The sequence below is a fragment of the Stegastes partitus genome, unplaced genomic scaffold, assembly GCF_000690725.1.
Source record: "Stegastes partitus isolate 25-593 unplaced genomic scaffold, Stegastes_partitus-1.0.2 Scaffold2349, whole genome shotgun sequence".
In the NCBI taxonomy this organism is placed as follows: Eukaryota; Metazoa; Chordata; class Actinopteri; family Pomacentridae; genus Stegastes; species Stegastes partitus.
In genome coordinates, this window is record NW_007580080.1 from 8,571 (window position 1) to 23,147 (window position 14,577).

Sequence of the window (14,577 nt, forward strand, 5' to 3'; positions counted from 1 at the left end):
ACGTCTCCTGAAACTGTTTGGTGCTGTTTAATTGTACAAAACATGAGTGAGAGGTGTTCCTGTAATTCAGTCCACTATGGTCCAACCTTGAGGTTCTGTCCATCGAAGGGCAGCGAGCCGCTGACCAGCGTGTACAGAATCACTCCCAGACTCCAGACGTCCACCTCTGGCCCGTCGTACTTCTTCCCCTGCAGGGTGACAGAACTAATTAGCCTGAGACCTCATTAAGACGTCTTACATGCAAAAACAGAAAGCCGATATCAGAGACAGTAATTCACCTTCTGCTGTTCTTCTCAGATCTACGTGTTAATTCTCAGACTAAAGGACTCGATCCTGACTGGGTCACTATGTCTTCATTTGTCTCTATCCTTTTCTATTTTCTCCGTTTTCGTCTCATCTTCTTCACACACTCACTATTTTCTTCTCATATTTCTTTCACGACATTATTTATTCCCTCCTGTCGCCCTTCTTTCTAAAGATATTAAATGTGTTCGTTAAGTCCAGAATTTATGGAAACTGTGCATAAAAATACATGAAAAGGTGAAATAATGGCAGCACATTGGCCTCTAGTCAAACACCATGATCTGAAACTACTTCAGATGTGTCTGAAGGACAGCAGGTGATGTTGTGCAGGTGTGATGGGCGGAGCTACATTCACCTGGAAGAGTTCAGGAGCCGCATAAGGAGGAGAGCCGCAGAAAGTGTCCAGCTTACTGCCCATTGTGAATTCATTACTGAAGCCAAAGTCTGCTATTTTAATGTTCATGTCGGCATCCAGCAGGAGGTTCTCAGCCTGAGACACAACAAACCACCAACATTTGAGTTGTTCTGCTTTGTACAGCACAAAATCTAGATCAAATATTTCCTGCATCGATTTTGTCACCTTCTTTTCTTTCACTGAACTTTGGTTTGTAGGAAGCCCTGACGCACATTCTGTGAGGGTTAGCCCTAACCCTAACCCTCACACACACATTAAAGTGGTTAACACACACACACACACACACACACACACACACACACACACACACACACACACACACTGCTGTGCTTTGGAGGACAGCAGCAACGACTCCACCTGCATTCAGGAATTTAAAATCAGCTTTAATACAAACATGCTTTTCCTCCTAAACAAAGCAGGACGCTGCGTTAGACGTCTTCACGAGTTCACAGATATTCGCTTTACAAGTGGAGTGAGTCACACCGTGGGCTGTCCTGTGTTTGAGCCGAATCTTGTTTAGAATTTGGAAAACCACATTTGCCAAATTAGCTCCGGTTCCTTGTTGCTGTGTACCGTGTACTGACAAACGGAGGCAGGCTCCTGTGAGTTTGTCCTTTTGGCTGCCATCAATAGGAGCCATGGCCAAGAAGTAAAAAACAATAATAATAAGGTTGTGTTGTGTGGTTCTCATTAATCCAAGCATAAAACACAGCTTTGTCCATCAAATGGTTGGAAATAGCAGAAGAATATAATTCATCATTACAGAGTTGTGGTTGGTGTAGTCGCTGTCGGACAGCAAACGTATGTTTAGGCTGAACACAGAACCCTACAACAGATAAATGCATCAGTCTTTTTCACAGTTTTGTTTAACCACCAAACTACAGTGAAGTCTGTCCTTTCCTATCGATGGTATTATAAGTTACTACTTTAAGTTTTGAAGGACTTAAGATCCTTCACTCAGCTGGAGAAAACACATCAACTAATCAATTTACTACAATTTTAAATTTGCTTAAAATCCCCCCAAAATCTAGATTTTTTTGTTTAAATTCTAAACAAAATTAAGTTGCTGTTATTACCAACATCTATACAAATCAATTAGTGTAACTTTAATCTTGTAACAATGTCATTAAGTTCTCGTCACAAGTCCCCTGGATGACTCGTTAGAGGGTCCAGGACAAACCAAACCAGGCCACGGCAATAACATCAGGAACAAAACCTAACACGTCCAATCAATGCTTCACAACAACAAAATCCGTCCTGTGCACGTTGACAGATCACACCACTGCAACACAAGGCAGGCACTAAAGAGACGAAGTAAGAAACAGCCTCCAAAATATCAAACAGCAGAATACAAACCAAGAGTAACAAGAGAAGTATCAGATACTTCAACAGCAAATCCTCGTGTCACTGCTATGAATACATGTTTCTTCTTTTCTTACAATGTTAAAAATCTGGAACATTTAGAGAAAAAAACGGAGGTAGGTAATAAATCCAGAAAGCAAATTCAGATTTATTAGGTCTACAGTGCCTTTATAGACATTAAGGAGGATGAAAGCTAAAGAGATGAATGAGCAGATTGACTGAATATTCTTCCTAAAGACGTGTAATGATGAGACAGGACTTGCTGAGGCAAGACACAAAGAGAAAGAGGTGCATTTATTTCAGTCGACAGACAGCGTGATGTCTCTTTCGTACCTTCAGGTCTCTGTGAACGATCCTCTTCTGGTGGCAGTACTCCACTGCTGACACAATCTGAGGAAAGGAACAAGGACTGTTACAAAGCTGCTGTCATCTAATGCAGGAATTCTGCAGCAGCGCAGCCGCCTGAGCAGAATCTACAGCTCTAATGCAATGCTGTTTGGAGACACCAGCCGGGTGAACACAGTAAAGTGCAATTCCAAGTCCGTCCTCAGGGTGGCACCAGAGGAAAGATTTTGTTCAAGGAGGACTCTAGGTCACATTCCAGTTTGTTCATGGTAACAATGATTCTTCCACCCTCAGCAGAGTTAGTTTCGGAGTTCCACAGGGTTCTGTATTAGGACCTATATTATTTACCTTGTACATGCTCCCCTTAGGCAGTATTATTAGGAAGCACTGCATAAATGTCCACTGTTACGCAGACGACACCCGTTTATATTTATGTATGAAGCAGATGAAACCAATCAGTTGGTCAGACTCCAACATGTCTGAAGGAGTTCCAGATACTGATATCATTAAGGAGCCGTTAACATCTGAGTTTCAGTTTCAATTGGGGGTTTGTTGCTCCTCCCCCTCGTTATGTGACTCGTTAGTGCTCCCCCTGCCACAGTGGGGTTCATTAGGGTAACTAAGGATGTCAGTGTCTGGAACTCCCAACTAGTCAGTCAGAGCTGATGAAGCCTCTTGGATGAGAGGTGAAACGTCTTCAAGGACCTCTAGCAGGTCCAGTTGCTACGTTTAATCCACCAGAATAGAGGAGCAGTAAAATTCTCCATATAGGGCCAATGTAAAAAAAACTGTTGTTCTATTTCAGAAAAGAAGGAAAAGCAGAGGAGAGTATCAACTCAGCATCAGAGACTGTCACACTGATTCAAGAACTGTAATAAAGCACTTCATACTATACAAATGTCATTGGCAGACTTCATTGGATGCACCCTTAAACAACCCAGTGGACGATGGGATGCTGAGGACTAGACGCTGATCTTACCTGGCGGAACTTGGCTCGGGCCTCCTTCTCCTTCATTCGTCCATGAGCCACCAGGTAGTCAAAGACTTCACCTAAGACAGTCAGAGAAGCACATTTCACACACCTCTGGCTAGAAGTCTACACCTGTGGATGACGTCATTATGAAGCTCCTCTCTCTCACCTCCACTGGCGTACTCCATCACGAGGTACAGTGTTTTCTCTGTTTCAATCACCTCAAACAGCTTCACTGAAATGACACAGTGGAGACATTACAGCTGCTCCTCTGTCACCCTGAGGCCTACTGCTAACCCTCCTGTGACCTTCAAATTTACTCACGTGTTTTATCCTTTGACGCCAGCAACTTCAGCCTCCAGAAAGTTAGCATAATTAAAATGGTTACCCAAGATTATGTGTAAATAGCCCTTCTAATAAAACTGAAAAATTATGTCAAGCACTCATTTAGAGATGTTAAACACTGAATGGAGACAAATTGACCCCAGAGTGCTTCTCCATTTAGCCTTTGATGGTTTCCACAGGTTTTCAGCTGGATGTAGATCTGGTGACTGAGCGGGCCAAGGCATGGTTCCAGTGTTCTGGTTCTCCATCCAGGCTTTAGCTGACCTCGCCGTGTGCCAAGGGGCATCGTCTGGTTGGAAACCCAGTCACTGGAGGCAGGAAAGAGTTTTCCAGCTGATGGCAGAAGACTGTTTTCCAGAGCAGCCTGTCCATGACCTGGTCCACTGGCCCTGTTCCACCCAAAGTGGAACCAGCCCAGATGGTCCCTGATCCACCCCCATGTTCTACTGTAGGGGCAGGACAGTCTGGTCTGGAGGCTTCTCCAGGTTCCTCCTCACCAGGAAGTGGGCTGGAGTGGGCATCAGCTGAACATTGGGTTCATCCCTGAAGACAACCAGCACCATGGTGGGCTGGTTGTTTCTTGGTGTGATGAACGTCTGTCTTGGAGATCTTCAGGTTCTTCTCTACCCGTCTCTCACTCATGCCAGTTTCCAGCAGAGCCAAGATGGCTGCCTTTGTGGCTTCACATAGTTCTTGTGTTTTAGGCGTTATGTGAGAGCTGACAGCTTCTGAGCTGTGCTACGGCCTGAATGTCAGCAGGAAACCACTCCAGGTCTTTGCATGTGCTGCTGATGACATGAAACGGCCTCTTATGGACCCTACAGGGAACATGAAGCTGAAGCAGGTCACACAGGACAGAAAGGACGAAGGATCAGCTGCAGGTTGTGTCCTGTTCACTGTATTAACAAAACACAAAATTCCTTGAGCTTTTCCTTTCGTTTGCTCTCATTGGTTTACCCAACAGAGAACGGAGAGGCGAAGCGGCCAGAAGAGAAGGGCACTCTGTGTTCTGCTTTGTTTTCTACACAGTTCTTTTTCTACAATTTGGACCTTTAGTGGTACCAGGCATTAACATGAACAAGAAACTGAAGAAGACAAGGTGGTCTGATGATTTTTTCCGTGACTGTGTATTTCGTTGCTGCCTTTCTGATAACATAGAGCTGCCAAATACTGAACTTTACTGTCAAATACTAGAAAACAGTTCTGCTGCCAGACATTGAGCCCTCCTGTCAGTGCCTGTGTACTAATGAAGCAAAGTGCTGCTGAGCTCTACTGCTGCTAAATATGAAGCTGTTACGTCTCATGCGCAGCACCAATCACATGAGTTCTGGGAGCACAACTGTCAAACACTGCACACTTCTGCTGCCAAATACAGAACTCTGGTTCTGCCTGAAGCTGAGCCGTGCAGCTGCCAAACACAAAACACTGCGAACAACTGCTAAACTCTGCTGATTCTGACAGGATTGCTCCCCAATACTGAAAACTAGTGTCAAACATTGAGCTCTACTGTTGCTCAGTACTTACTCTACTGCTACTCCTAGTGCAGAAGCATGCTGAAGGCAGTGTTCCTGGGACAGGTTCTGATGACATGCTGAAGAGGATAAGGGAGAGCAGAGCAGGAGGAGGTGACTCACCGATGTTTGGGTGTCTGAGGATCTTCATCACGCTGACTTCTCTGAAGAGCTGAGGAGACAATCTGAGTCAATGTGTTGCTTCGATCAGACACAGTTTAAGTTGTTTTGTCTTTGGACTGAGCCAAGCTAACAGTATCCCTCTGCTTCCAGCATTTGTAATATCTCAGGTCACAGGGGCATGGGGGGCGGAGCCTATCCCAGCTGACTCAGGGTGAAGGCAGGTTCACCTGGACAGGTAACCAGTCTATCACAGGGCTACACTTAGAGACAGACAACCAAGCACACTCACATTCACACCTACGGACAATTTACAATCACCAATTAACCTCAGCATGTTTCTGGACTGTGGGAGGAAGCCGGAGAACCCGGAGAGAACCCACGCTGCACGGGGAGAACATGGAGACTCCACGCAGGAAGATCCCGGGCCCAGGTGGGGATGTGAACCAGTACTAAGCTAAACACATCGTATTGAACACAAACTAATGTCTGTCTTAGACATCTGATCAGTGAAGACGTGTTGTGATGTCATGTGTTAAAGATATTAAATGATTGGTTTGCCATTCAGCACTTCCACGTCATCCACAAATAAAAATGCACATACAACAGGTGGATGGAAACACACCTAACAACTAGATCCTCCCACCAACGAGTCGCACAAATCTCTAAGTTAATTCAACAGGTGACCAAACACTGGAACGAGGTGAGAGCATACCTTCTGCAGGCTGGTGGGGTTCAGCTGAGTTTTGTCTATGATCTTAATGGCGACCTGCAGGACGAGACAAAACACTGGAGTTAGAGTCAGGTCAGCTTCTGCAGCTGCAAACCTGTCTGGACTGAAAGACTGACATGAAACACCTGCTGTCATTATTTCAACATTTCTGAAAGAACAAAAACCAGGTTTCTTTCTTCAACAAGCCATGTGCAGTGCTGCTGATGACATGAAACGGCCTCTTATGGACCCTACAGGGAACACATGAAGCTGAAGCAGGTCACACAGGACAGAAAGGACGATGGATCAGCTGCAGGTTGTGTCCTGTTCACTGTATTCTTCAGGTAATGGACCTTTAGTGGTACCAGGCATTAACATGAACAAGAAAGAACACAAGGTGGTCTGATCATTTATTCCATGACTGTATATTTCTTTCTTCTTCTTATTTTTTTAATCTTTAGGCCAGCTGTGGCTCAGGTGGTACAGCAGGATGTCCTCTGATCATAAGGTTGGTGGTTCGATGCCCCTCCACAGGCGAAGTGTCCTCGGGCAAGACGCTGAAGCCGACGTTGCTTCCAATGATGAAAAGTGCCTTGCATGGCAGCTCTGTCGCCATCGGTGTGTGAATGTGTGTGTGCTTGAATACCACTGAGGTAGAAAAGCACTTTTTAAGTGCAGACCATTTATATGTGTTGCTTCTTTACATTGATCTTCACCTGAAGCACTTAGTGGGGGTGCACCAGTTGATCAGACTGGCAGAACAGTGACATACATGTGCACAACACTTTCTACCAATAAGTTACTGCCGACCAATGAAACGAGTTTACAGAAAACTGAGTCAGCAGGAGGCGTCAGCAGGATAAAAGCTCAAGTTTCCTTCCGGCTTAGGTCCAAAAACCACTTTAAAGATGATCAATGACATTAAAATGGAGTGCAGACTGCAGCAGAACGAAGCTAAGCTCAGGACCTCAGCTGACTCAGTCCAACCATCAGGTCCAGGCCAGTGGAAAGCTCGGCATCGGTCAGCCTTCTCCTCGTTGTCGTTGGTCATTCTTCTTCTCATTTCTCTTTCTCTTCGTCTCCTTTTGCTTCCTCCTTTTCTTCCTTTCCCTTCTGCCTTCTTCTCCTCTCTGATGTCACCAGAGAGAAACCGAGCAGCTGATTGGACGCCTCTGACGTCTCTTCTTGTGAAAGGATCTTAAAATAAGTGCAGGGAGTGAAAACGTCACACATGCTTCCTGTATGAGATCCTGACCGACCGCTCTGAGCTGCTGACGTCTGCAGCATCAATAATTCATCCTGAAGCCGCCGCCTCCACCTGATCACATCCCAGTTACAAACACATTTAACCTCGCTGACACCCAGCGAGGACATGAAGGAGTTTCATATTTATTTATGTCAGAGAAAACGATGAGGTCAGTTAATTAGGTCCAGGTTGGACGAGATGTGAAAGCGTTAATCAAACTGAATGAGAAAGCTGTTTTATGACCAGTGATGGTTTTTAACCAGTATCGGTGCTCTCATGTCGATTCCCAGAGATTTCTGGAAAGCTGTGAACGTCTGAACGGGGCTGGAGTTGTTCATTTACAGCAGCTTGTTGTTGTAGTTCCAAACATTGAGCAGCAACGGCTGAATTTCATCAAATCTGACACATAATTTGAAAGTGAAGCAATTTAAGCTGCAGTTTGTGGAGTCTTCAGCTCTCACCTGCAGGTATCAGCTCACACGACACAACTGGACGCTGCTCGCCTTAAGACGACATGTATGTCTTCAACTTACTAATGAAAAACCAGATATTTTCTAACCTAGTTGTTAATTTTATTTTAGACTGATGATCCCAAGCTGCTCCAGATGTTTCCAACATCGTCTATAGGAAACTAGTTACCTTTAAAACAGCCTCTACTTCTACATCTGTGACGTTTTTATCTGCAGTACATCTAGAAATAAGTATATCAAGTTCATGTGTTCACATTTGACTGGGTTATGACTCACAAACTGCAATAACTAACTTCCTCTTCCCTTAAACACACCTGAGCACCTATCCCTTTCACTACATCTCCTTCTCTGAGCCTCCTTCAGCTTTGCCACCAGCCTCTGTGGTCCAGCGTGTACATTAGCGTGTTATCTACGAGTACCGCTGCCCTGCTCAGGAGGACAGTCTGCACTCTGCTGTGTGGTGTCACCTCTCGGCCCGTCAGTGTGTGTCTGGCCAGCTTGACTTTGGCGAAGTTGCCCTTGCCGATGGTCTTCAGCAGACGGTAGTTGCCAACGTGCGGCTGGTCGTCTGTGATGGTCGTCCCAGAGCTGCGACACGGCGGCAGGCTGTGGCGGCTTGAAGATTTGGTGGGCGGGGCTGGCGGGTCGGGGAGGCCATCTGTGGACTTGGTACTCTGAAAGAGGTGGACGTAAAAGAGATTTATTAGGAGCATTCAGATGATCCTGAACTTAGTCACACCTAGCTGAATGATTCATGGCAGCAGGCCCACTCCAGCGGTCAGTGGTGAACCAAACCGACTCCATAGCAGTGAAGTTATTTATCTGCTCTACATGCCTCCCAAATATCCAAACGTGCTTCTGACAGCAGTCTGTTGAAATGTTCAAGGGGGCGCTGTGGAGCCATTTTGCCATTGACGTGCCCAGTTCCTTTAAAATATAACATTTGTCATCAGTCCTGTTGTGTGTGCAAATTGTCAGGAGTGTCTGAGCACGTGTAGGTTTGTTCAGTGCAGAGAATGATCATTCCTGCATTCCAACAGGGTCCTGAAGCGCTCGGGCCCTACAAACAAAACATTAACAGTAATTTGTGTGTTACACAATCGCTCTTGTCCTAAAACTCCAGGTTCAGAAAGTCCCTTCACAAACCTGAAGGAGACACAGACTGTGGCATCAGTCCAGAACAATAATGCAGCATTATCTATCTGCCTCTGGCCGTCGGCTGTCAGAGCAACTGGAGCTGATGGAAACCAGTCTGACAGCATCTGAACCAGCTGAAGGAGTCGTGGCTGAAGACACAAACACCTCTACTGTTACGCCACAGCAACAGTTGGATATTCAACACCGACTGAAGGGCTGTCAGCTCCAGTCGCTGAGAGGATCTAGATCTGCTGTGGGAGTGTTCACACCAGCGACTGGCACAGTGGAGTCCTCCAGCGTGAATGAAGAGAAGTGTTTGAAAATGTACATGGTATAAATCAGAAAGAGTGTAACCACAGACTCGCCTCCCTAAAAGGTAAACCTGCTGCGTTATTGAGAGCTTAGTGAGACAGAGCCCTCTAGTGGCCAGGCATGGGAATGAGGTGGATGGGCGGGTCGACAAAACATCGGAGCTGAACACCGGAGAGTTTTCTGTTTCTTACCAAAATGTTTCCAATCAGCCTTTTACAACTTGAATCATGTTTAAGTAATAATGAAATGTCCCTAAATTACTGTAGCAGTCAGATTGGTTGAAGTTTAACAGCCTGGACTGGCTCATTATTGAACTTTGTGATCAGATTGAGAGCAGTCTTTGATCTTGTGCTTTTTAATATTAATATGAAGGGCTACATGTGTCTATATGATGATACTTTCCTACTCATTAACACACTGGAGTAGCACTTGTTGTAGACGAATTCATCCTAATTCAAAAAATAAAACACAATTCCAATTAAAGTGGCATTGGACGGGTCCTCGCCGTACGATTGTCGGCCTTCGCGCACGTCAGGGTTTGGCAGCAACGCGCTCTGGACGGTACTCTTATCCGGCGTGTTGAGTTTCGGCTAGATTGGAGCACCTGCAGCCCAGTTAGACACCACTTCCTGTTTAGTGGCGAGCTGAGGCGGCGTGCTTGCGTGGCGTGGAGCACACACAGGCCAGCTACACAGCACGTCCTGTTACATGGCAGCATCCTTTTTTCCTGTTGGGTTCAGGGCTTGGCGCTGATGGGCTTTTTTTTGCGCCACGACCTGCTACAGATGAGCACCAAATTTCATAGCTGTATGTCAAACGCAGCCCCAATGGGACTCCGGTGAAACATTGTAGGGGGCGCTGTTGAGCCGTGTTGCATTTTAGGGCTTGGTGCTGGTCGACTGTTTAGTTCGGCCCGACCTGCTCCATATGCCATAAGCTCGAGGCCCAACGTGTCAAAAAAGTGTATGCTTTACATGACAAATCGCAGCCTTAGCAATCTGCTAACGGAATTACTTCAAATCGGCGTTTCAGTTTGGGTGACGGTTCAGTGCTACGTAGACATATGCTAAACGTCAGGGACACGACTTACGCTCAGGTTTTATGACCTGAAAGACTGCCCCAGTGAAAACGTCACAGTGTTTCCAGCATGCATGGCCTTCAGCGTCAGCATGTGTGGACCTTTCTGAAATGGACTGACGGTGCTGCATTAAATGTTCCGTCTAAAACAGGAACTGGGTTTTATTTAGGACTCGGTTTACAGATTGGAGCTGCAGCAAACGCCTGCCTTCAGCTTGTTGGTTCCACTCTCGTTGCTGAAACAACAGCGACGTTCTGCTACTGGTTCAGCTCCACTTTTAGAAGACGCCATACAAAAGCCAGATGCAGCGTGACTGATGAACAGCGTCTGTTTCTGTCTTGGCTGCTCAGCCAGGCAGGCTGGACAAGGGAAGCACAGAGAGCTGTAGTGAAACCAGAACCAGGATCTGTTCCAGCATCCACAAACCCTCATTCAAAACCACACTGACTCTTTAATGATATAAATTATAAGAGCCGTCGCACTCAGCGGAGGGTCAGGTGTGCAGAGGTGTGCAGGTGAGCAGCTGAATGCAGCGCTGCAGTCTCTCTGGTATCCACAGCACAGGGAAGTCGTAAGAGCTTATTTTGAGGTGATTGAATACCCTCATCAGAGACAGATAATCTTTTTAAATACCAAATGCACTTTGTTATCAGGCCTGTTTAAAGGAAAACCTGACTCATGGTACAGAGTGTGAGAATCTCGTCTGAAGCATGTTTCATTGAATGCCTGATGACTCTGTTCATAAGAAGCTACACAGCCTGACGTCTAATTCTTCTCTAAAGTCCTACGTTTAGCAGGTATTTGTAGAAATAGATTTGGATAGTAGTTTTAAGAAAACTTGTAATTTCCTGAGATTTCTTGCTGAAAGTCAGTAAATATTTTGTGCTGCGGTGCACATTTGACAGATTATTCTGTCTCTGGTCACGCCTCAGCAGCAGCTTCATCCAGTCTGCACTGAAGATGGACCAACTGAGAGCAGACAGAGGACACAGGATGGATAAGGATGACATCCAGAAAGTTAGAAAAGCAACATTTGGGGGAACAGTGGACGGATAGTTAGCTGTAACCCCAATGCAGGCACAGAGTCATTTGGAAGTCACGAGAAAACAACCTGGATAAGGGACACAGAACAAGTCCAGTGTGCCAGCAGCAGGCTGTAGGGAGGTGGTAGGACATGCTTTGTTTGTTTGTTTGTTTGTTTGGCGGGTTGGTTGGTTGTTTGCAGGCTGTCAGGTGCAGAGGTGTTGAGTGAAGAGCTGCTCTTTAGTCTGTTCTTACAGACTCAGAGAGAGTCAGCAGATGGACCAGTTTGGTAACTCGTTCCACCACCGGGGAACCACAGAGGAGGAGAGTCCAGCTACCGACCTGGACTTGTTGTGGTGCTTGGACCAGGAGGCCCTGGTTGGTCCAGTTAGTGAGCAGAGGGAGTGTAGACCTGATCAGTGCCTGTGGTTACTTATTGTTTTACCAACTGCCAGAGGCTGACGTAATAGTTCTGAAATGATTCTGTTGTTCTTGGCAGCACGAGTGGATCATCCCACATTACCATCCATCCATCCATCATCTCTACACCTTCATCCTCACCAGGGCCATGGGGGGCGGAGCCTATCACAGCTGACTCAGGGTGAAGGCAGGTTCACCTGGACAGGTAACCAGTCTATCACAGGGCTACACTTAGAGACAGACAACACAGCTGAGAACTGCTGCCGTCCTCTCTAAACACTGTCATGATGTGTTCGAGGATTCTGAAAGTGACTTCCAGAAGGCTGAGATTAATAAAGATCACTGAGCTCCTCATGTCACGTCCAGCAGTGTATTCTGGGAAAAATCAATAGTAAACAGACAGTAGGAGCCAGCTGTGGCTGCTGTGTGTCCACCAGGAGCAGAGGATCATCCAGACTCTAACAGGGTCATCTGCTTCTGCAGTGGTTCATTCTGCATCTCCAACATGCTGCAGAACGTCTGCCCTCAGGATTAACACAGAGCTGTTTGATTTAGTTGCTTCCCTTTACAACTGAAATGTCCACTGACTGATGCGTTCTGGATGGAGCCACATTTGGACACAACTTCATGACAGAGATCACACTGAATCCCAGAGACTGAAGGGAAGCTGAGTGATGAGGAGCCCAAGAACAGCACACCGCTAACCAGCATTCCTCCAAGGTCCAGCAGCCTCCACAACATCCAGAGGCCCACAGAGCCAAAGAGCCTGTTCACTGATGATTCCAGTGTTGGACCGGTGAGAGAAAGGTGAAGGAAACACCAGCAGACAGTCGGTCAGAATGCAGACAGGAGGCTGAACAGAGGTCTGATCCACATGAGCCCTGGTCCATCCACCACACCCAGCACCAAAGGAGCAAAAAGCACCTTCAGTATAAAGTCCTGGCTGTGAGCGGCAACGAGAAAACGTTCACGTTTTTTTCACGTATTTCACTCCCAAACCTGGCTGTTAGCAGCCTGCTACGTGATGAAACAGCTCCAGCCTAAAGATCAAAACCATGTTAACTGTGATGCTGATGCTCGTGTCCACCTCCAGTTAAGACTCCATGACAGATCGTTTCTGCCTCAACACTGCCATGTGGCGAGGCCTTAACCCACTTGTTTCAAAGTCATTTCTGGTCACACGCTTGCTGCAGTAACTGAATGGAGACAGGCAGCGTCTCATGCAGCCGAATGGGGAGGTGTTCAGATCCCCAGGTTGTCTATTTGCAGACACTTTTATTCTAAATTCAGGTAAAGATGATCTTGATGTGTTGCAACATGGAAGTGAAAGCAGTGCTATGTTTATTTAAATAGGGAAGATACACAGTCCCTGAAATGAATGATTGTTATAAAAATAATCTTCATCATGTCGGCCATAATCCTGCATCCGTAGTTCTGCACAGATGGTTCAGCGACAACACAGATCATGTTGACCACAGCAGGTACTCGACAGCGGGGTCTCACAGTGCCACGAGAATTAACACGACTGGTTTGTTAAATTAGCACCATCAAGCTCTGGACAGTAGGTGTCTCGGTGGTTAGCACCGTGGCCTCACAGCTAGAAGGTCGCTGGTTCATGTCCCGGTGAGGACACCCGGGATCTTCCTGCGTGGAGTCTCCATGTTCTCCCCGTGCAGCGTGGATTCTGTGAACCTGCCTTCACCCTGAGTCAGCTGGATAGGCTCTGCCCCCTCCATACCCTTGTGAGGATGAAGGTGTAGAGATGATGGATGGAAGCTCTGGATAGTGAGAACAGAGCCCAGCCGAATGTCATCCAAAACAAACCCTATTCCAGATGCCTTTGCCAGTGTGACACCATGTGAGAAGATTTAAATGGTTCACACTCAAATAAAGTCTCCAGTGAAAAAAGGCCCCATCAGTCCAGAGTGATACAGCAGAAAACAGAGAATACAGGAGAGCTGCACAGCCAGAAGCTCCTGGTTTCTGTGTGGAGATGCTCTGAACACGTGGCTGCACGTCAACAGCTCACATTAGCTCCTTTATCAGCCAGGCAGACACACAACAGCACCTCCACGTCAGCCCTGAAAAGGCTTCGAGTCCCTCACTGATGTTCTGCTGTAGATGCCCACCGAGCAGCTCCAGGTCACAGAGAGCTCAGTGGAGGCACCAGGTCCATCATCACATCCTGCATGGATACAGATACCATCCAGCCCGGTGCTGGTCTGCAGTGAATGGAACATGTCAGTGGTAAACAGAGCTGGGTGCTTCCTGCCCCCCAGCCTGAGCAGGGCAGCTTCCAGCTCTGCCAGCACTAAGGAAGGGCAACACAACTTTATCAGGGTTCAAACTAACAGCAGCTTCACAGAAACTCCCACAACAATGCAAAGCAATAAAACATGAAGTGTAGCAGAACCAGAGCTGCTCCAGAGTCCAGAATGATGTCAAATACTGAAACACTATCAATAATCAAACTTACAATCAGCCAATAAAAGCTCAATTAAACTCAGATAAACAAAGCAATCAATGTTAAAATGACTTCTTCTGCCTTCATAAATCAAACTTTAAACTCATTGAAATAACTGAGCTGCAGCAGAACCAGGAGGTTGAAGCTCTGTGAATAAAATCTTAGAACATCATCTCACTTCAGCACGTCTCTAACGAAACACCCACAGTTCATCAGGAGTTATTATTAGTGTTTTAAATCTCCCCGTTATGAACACCTGACCCGTCTGATCCTCCACCACCGGCGGGACGCTGACTCACCTGCTCGGATTCGCTCACCGGGGTCAGCGGCGTCCTGCCGGACAT

The 14,577-nt window shown here is 46.5% G+C and overlaps 1 protein-coding gene across 1 annotated transcript in view; it reads right to left on the reverse strand.

Annotated features, from left to right (window-relative positions):
• Nucleotides 1-14,577, reverse strand: part of LOC103374759 (serine/threonine-protein kinase MARK1-like) — a 21,814-nt gene extending 7,237 nt beyond the window's left edge. The window contains 9 exon segments of the mRNA XM_008304903.1: nt 52-188; nt 659-793; nt 2,414-2,470; nt 3,405-3,475; nt 3,565-3,630; nt 5,375-5,423; nt 6,087-6,140; nt 8,267-8,471; nt 14,525-14,577. Coding sequence (XP_008303125.1) covers nt 52-188; nt 659-793; nt 2,414-2,470; nt 3,405-3,475; nt 3,565-3,630; nt 5,375-5,423; nt 6,087-6,140; nt 8,267-8,471; nt 14,525-14,577 — 827 coding nt within the window.